Source organism: Hippocampus comes, unplaced genomic scaffold (assembly GCF_001891065.2).
Source record: "Hippocampus comes isolate QL1 unplaced genomic scaffold, H_comes_QL1_v1.1 scaffold174, whole genome shotgun sequence".
Lineage (NCBI taxonomy): Eukaryota > Metazoa > Chordata > Actinopteri > Syngnathiformes > Syngnathidae > Hippocampus > Hippocampus comes.
The window spans coordinates 3,141,493-3,147,103 of record NW_017805983.1 but is presented as its reverse complement, the minus strand read 5'-3'; the positions used below and the strand labels follow the sequence as shown (position 1 = coordinate 3,147,103).

The following is a 5,611-nucleotide window of genomic DNA, read 5'->3' as shown; positions in this document are numbered from 1 at the left end:
ACATTTTCCAAGAAATTGATGTAAGTGAAAGTGAATGCTGATCGTAAATTTCGCAATTTCTTTCCCTTTTTTTCTTTCTACACTGACAATATGAAGTGTCAAATAAGTGTGTGCTCATACTTATGTACTATTGGAATAAAAAATAGAGTACACAAACGTTTGTGTGTGCGTGTACACATACGTTTGTGTGTGTGTGTGTGTGTGTGTGCTTACATCTAAGATCAAATTTGCTACAGTGAAAAACCCCCTGTTGTGAAAAATTTCTTGCTGCAAACATGATTTCGTTGTAGAGGAGTTTCACTGTGTATATATATATATGTTTAAAGCTCGCGAAGACTTTTGCACTGTACTGCATGTTTTCGATCAAGCCGTCTAGGTCTCAATGCATCAACATTGGCGGCTCCTACCTGCTGGGGGTGTGCTGTGGAGAGGGGTGGGCTGGCTGGGCTCGCTGGGGCCAAGCTGGTTGACAGCAACGACGCGGAAAGCGTAAGTGCAGAAAGGGTGGAGGCTGAGCTGCAGGTGATTGAAGTCGGCGGGCACCCGCTTGAGTGCCTCCCACCTCCAGGTGTCGCCGTCGTGTCTTCGCGAATGCTGCTCCTCCTTCGCTTCCACAATGAACTCTGCTCACATGATGAGCAGGGCGGGTCATAGGACCTGAATGGACATTTGAAGGTGTGTGCATGTTACCTGTGATGGGACTGTTGTGCGAGCGACCCGGGATCCAGCTAAGAGTCAAAGTGTCGTCTTTCACATCAGACAGGGTCACATCCAGAGGAGGGTCTGGACGAGCTGAAGGTCCAACATGAAATACTGTGAGCCTCTTTTTTGTTTGATGATCAAACACACAAAAAGAAACTACATTTTCACAAGTTTAGGGCTGCATACAGAAGGGCAGAGCAGGGTAAGATGCCCAGTTGGGCGAGCCGCCCACTAGTCTTTAATTCCCAACCTGACCACTAGATAGAGCCAATTTTAATCTCAGTTGTTTCCCTGGACCAGAGCAGCCTGGTTAAACTTTGTTCAGCATTGAAATAATTGTAATGTTTGCCAAGATCTGATTTAGATGCAATATTTTGAGACTGTTTTTTTCACTGTTAAAATGTTACATATCAAAACAGCTATAGTGTTTATCAAGATAATAGTCACATTTTTTAAAAATCTTTGATTTATCTCATGCCTATTAATTTGAAATTAAAAAAAAATGGTTTTGGCGTCACATTTGGGTTTCAGTTGAACAATGTAAAAATTCGAAAAAATAGTTTAATATTTTGTCTTCCCCAGGCTGTGTGTGTGTGAAGATGCCTCTAAAAAAAAAAGAAAGAAAAAGTTGTCTTGTAGTAGAGCATCTATGTTTGGAGATTACAAATATTGATAAATCCTTCTTTTAAGGTTTGTTTATTTGCTACAAAAATTTACATGGATCAATGTGACCGGCTACATGTTTGACCACAAAGATTGGTGCATTTTTTGGGGGGGAACTGGAAAAATGCATTTCCCCATCTCAAGAAAATGTCAAGATACCACGTTTCTGTGTGGTCATTCAAATACTGTGTGATAGAGTGGGGAGGAAAAACCAACTTCTAAATAAATAAATAGATAAGTTGGCAGCACGATGGTCAACTGGTTAGCACGTCCGCCTAACAGTGCAGGGTTCGGCTCCGGCCTCCCTGTGTGGAGTTTGCATGTACTCCTCATGCCACATTCCAAAAGCATGCATGGAAGGTTAATGGAACACTTTAAATTATGCCTTAGCATGATTGTACGTATAGCTGTTCATATACTGTATGTGTGCCCTGCGATTGGCTGGTGACCAGTTCAGGGTGTACCCCGCCAACTGCCAGATGACAGCTGGGATAGACTCCAGCATGCCCGCGACCCTCGTGAGGATAAGCGGAGTAGAAAATGGATGGATGGATGGATGGAGTAAGTAAATATATTGTTCGAGATTTTTAAAACATTGAAACGGGTCATTTTGAGCAGGAATAAAAAGAATCGGAAGTATACTCACCCACGACTGTGATGGAGCCGATGGCCGTCACCTGGTCAAGTTCCGTGATAACCTCGCAGGAATATGCCGCATTGTCTTTTGATTGGACATCGGTTACCTTCAATGTGCCATTTGCAAATATAGTGTACCTTCAAACACAAACACACGCACACGCACGGTGTTATTGCAATTATCCTACAGAGTAAAACTTTTAATTAAACAAGTATTTTGTGCATATAATGTATCTGTAATGCCTTACATACATATGCCATTAAGAAATTAGGGAACAAAAAAAATTCCTAAGGCGTTTGATATTTCAGTTGACAACTTGGTGATAATGATCCTTTTTTTTTTTTTGGTTAAAAAAAAACAAAACAACTTTCAACTATGTCAACTCAAAGTGGGGTGCTTCAAATGTTCAGTGACACTCAGACATGGTTAGTGTTAGCACGCTAGCGCAAGAAGTGTACAGTTGGTCCATCAGGATTAAAGGCGGATTTGTCATTACTTGTCATCCGGTGATGATTCCTGCAGTTTTTGTCCGTCTTTCCTCCAGATGATTTGGTAACGCGGCAGTCGGGGATCTTTTCGAAAATAGCAGTCCAGCAACGCCTTCCCGCCTCGGAGCGCACGCACGTTCTGCGGGCCGGTCACAATCCTTGTCTTATCTGACAGGAAACGACGACACCACAAAAAACTGTGATCACATGTCAAACAATCTGTAATTTTGTTTTAATAATGTTATTGAGCCTAAAGTGCTATGAGAATAAGAAAGGGAGATGAGAAACTGGGAACTTGACTCCAAAGTGCAGGAATCCTTGACTTCAGCCCTCATATATCAGAGATTCCCTGCTGCCAAAGCGGCAATGCAGCCTCAAGTACCAACAGCTAACCCCTGACTAAAGAGCTTGAGTTGGCAAACTGTCCTTGACAGGGGAAGTTGAGTCAAAAATGCTCTTTATGATAGTATGTTCTGGATGGCCCGACGAGCAAACACAGTATTATGATTAACATTGCGTTTGTGTCATATGAATTATGCATCAAAGTCCACCCATTTTAAATCCGTCTCAGGAAGCGACTATTTTGGCACTGGCTGCTGACTGAAAATGACATCTCAGTGCCCGAAGGCTCATTCTAGGAAGGTGAGCGCTCAGATTGTACCAGTTGCGACCTCAAAGCGTTCCAGGTGGATGTAAACAAAAACATAGTTGATTCCATTGCAGTGATTTTGCTCTAGTTCATTACAACACATTTTGAACACCAACAAACCTTCCTTCATTATTTCCTGTATTTATGTGAATAAAAGACTCTTATCTTCGAAGCATGTCATACAATTCACTGAATAACAATGCAGGGAGGAAGCGGTTGTATATCTTCATGCAGTCAGCACAAATCACGTTGTCTTGCGTGAAGTTGTGTCGAGTAACTAAATTAATGTAACATTAAATCAATTGTTGCTGTTAACAATGTGAAAGTGTATGTATCTGTGCTTTTATTTTATTGACATTTCATTTACATATGAAATTCCGGAGCGCTTTTGTGTTATCTTGGGGTGTGTGTGACAACTCACTGAACACTTCGAGGTGAGCGTTGATGGAGATGTTGGTGTTTTTGATCAAGCACGTGTACATGCCGCTGTCACCGGGACCCACGTCAGACAACTCCAGGGTCCCGTTGGTCAACAGGGAAACACGGGGGTCTGACAGCAAGGGGGCCCAGTCCTCCCCTTCCCTAGAAAACAACAACCACCATGAGTGTCACTTCGGGCACAGATTGGAGGTCCACGCTGTGGAAAAGCCAGAAGCTTCAATCAACAACAACGAAGTTGGAGCAAGAGTAGAACACAAGGAAGGTAAACAGTTACAAACATTAATAGACAGATAGAGAGATAGATATTCATGAATATTTTGGCAACTTAAAAGTATTTCAGTTTATCTAGTTTTTAGATAACTTTTAGGGAAGATTTCAGTATTTTAAGAAGCAACTGAGTACAGTTTTTCCAAGAGTGTTTAGGTCAATACAGTATGCGCCCTATGATTGTCTGGCGACCAGTCCAGGGTGAAACAGCAATCAACTGAGATAGGCTCCAGAGATATACAAGATACATATTGGATGGATGGATAGTTTTATCTCCTTTGTTTGTTTAGTAATCTGAGCTGAATGTTGGCCATTCATCATCGTTTTGTCTTTTACGGAAAATATTCTTCAGGCCTCAGAAAGCTTACACTGAGTTTCCAGTGAGATGTTGGTGGATCCATGTGGTGGTGGTTTGGGCACGGCACTTGAAAGCCTCCTAATGTCATTTCATGTGGAGATTTTGCAATATTCATTTGGGTGTGGCCACCGCCCATCAGCGGCTGGCTTCCTTGTGGCTTCCGCTCACTTTTTCTTTGCCTCTTGATTTGCGGATAACGTGAAGGCACTCACCATTTGACATGAGGGCGCGGCGAGCCAAAAGTCTCGCAGGACATTTTGATGGTCCCGCCCTCCGTGATCCGGTACACGACGCCGTCTGAGGATAGGATCTGAGGGGGGAGCTCTGAGGGGCACATAGGAGACCATGTTCATTAGACAAGACAACTAAATGGTCATCTGTTAAATGCATCTCATCTAATTCAATGTTCTCGAAAGACGCACCAACAACATGGAGGTAGGCGTTGAGCAGGATGGAGCCGTGGTCATTGGTGGCCTCGCACTGATACACCGCCGTGTCACTCAGCAGGACGTCCGTGAGCCTCAACACGCCGCCCGACACCCTGCGGCGAGTGTCCTCATCCACCGCTGAGGAGACACAAGGAGGAGACAAGACCAATGGCAGATGTTTTGAAAGATTTTGTTGAGGATTGTACCCACCCAGCACATTGTGTCAAAATTTTGATCCAACAAGGGGCAAAAGCTCCCCACACTGATGAGTTAAGAATTGGATTACTACATTAGCAGCTTGGCTGTGGTTCAAAATAATACAAATTTGAGTGCCAACACCTGACTCAGCCCACCCTGCACGGGATTTCAAGCCCAGTCCTTCTGTCCAAAGTCAGCAGTGTTACCCACTGAGCCATATAGCCGCCAAGAGTGTTTTCTGAGAATTGTACATTTTATTGACTTCAACCTCAGTACACAAGATGGCAACCTGCTTCGACTCTTCAGCCCGCCCAAATCTGTTGGATCAAAATAACAACACACACACACGCACACACGCGCACACACACGTACCTCGACCTACGAATGTCTCTTCATACAAAATTTCCAAGTTACGAAACACTTTAACAGGAACATTTTGCCACTTGTTACAAAATACATTTCAATATACGAAAGGTAAGTACAGTAAGGGTTGCTAGTTCCACCTCCGAGTTTCCTGAACTCAACATACTTATGGCTGCCCTGCCATTGGCTATTACCAAGCATCTTCCGAGCATCCCATTGGCTAAGAGGGACCTCTACCGAATGTGTCTATGTGTGTAGATGGCCAAGAGGTGTTCCGATAGTTTTACTATATATATATATATATATATATATATATACGCATAGATAGATAGATATATAGATATTCATTCATTTTGTGAACTGCTTTATCCTCACTAGGGTCGCGTGGGGAGCTGGAGTCTATCACAGCTGTCTTCA

General features: G+C 43.2%; 1 protein-coding gene across 5 annotated transcripts in view; it reads right to left on the bottom strand.

Moving 5' to 3' along the window:
* Positions 1-5,611, bottom strand: part of LOC109528323 (neural cell adhesion molecule L1.1-like) — a 34,160-nt gene that overhangs the window by 9,917 nt on the left and 18,632 nt on the right. For all 5 annotated transcript variants that reach the window (XM_019890732.1, XM_019890736.1, XM_019890737.1 and 2 more), the window contains 7 exons: positions 4,628-4,771; positions 4,418-4,529; positions 3,561-3,721; positions 2,499-2,658; positions 2,012-2,139; positions 691-792; positions 408-623 (listed from right to left, as the gene is read on the bottom strand). In XM_019890732.1, coding sequence (XP_019746291.1) covers positions 408-623; positions 691-792; positions 2,012-2,139; positions 2,499-2,658; positions 3,561-3,721; positions 4,418-4,529; positions 4,628-4,771 — 1,023 coding nt within the window. The remainder of the gene's footprint in view (positions 1-407; positions 624-690; positions 793-2,011; positions 2,140-2,498; positions 2,659-3,560; positions 3,722-4,417; positions 4,530-4,627; positions 4,772-5,611) is intronic.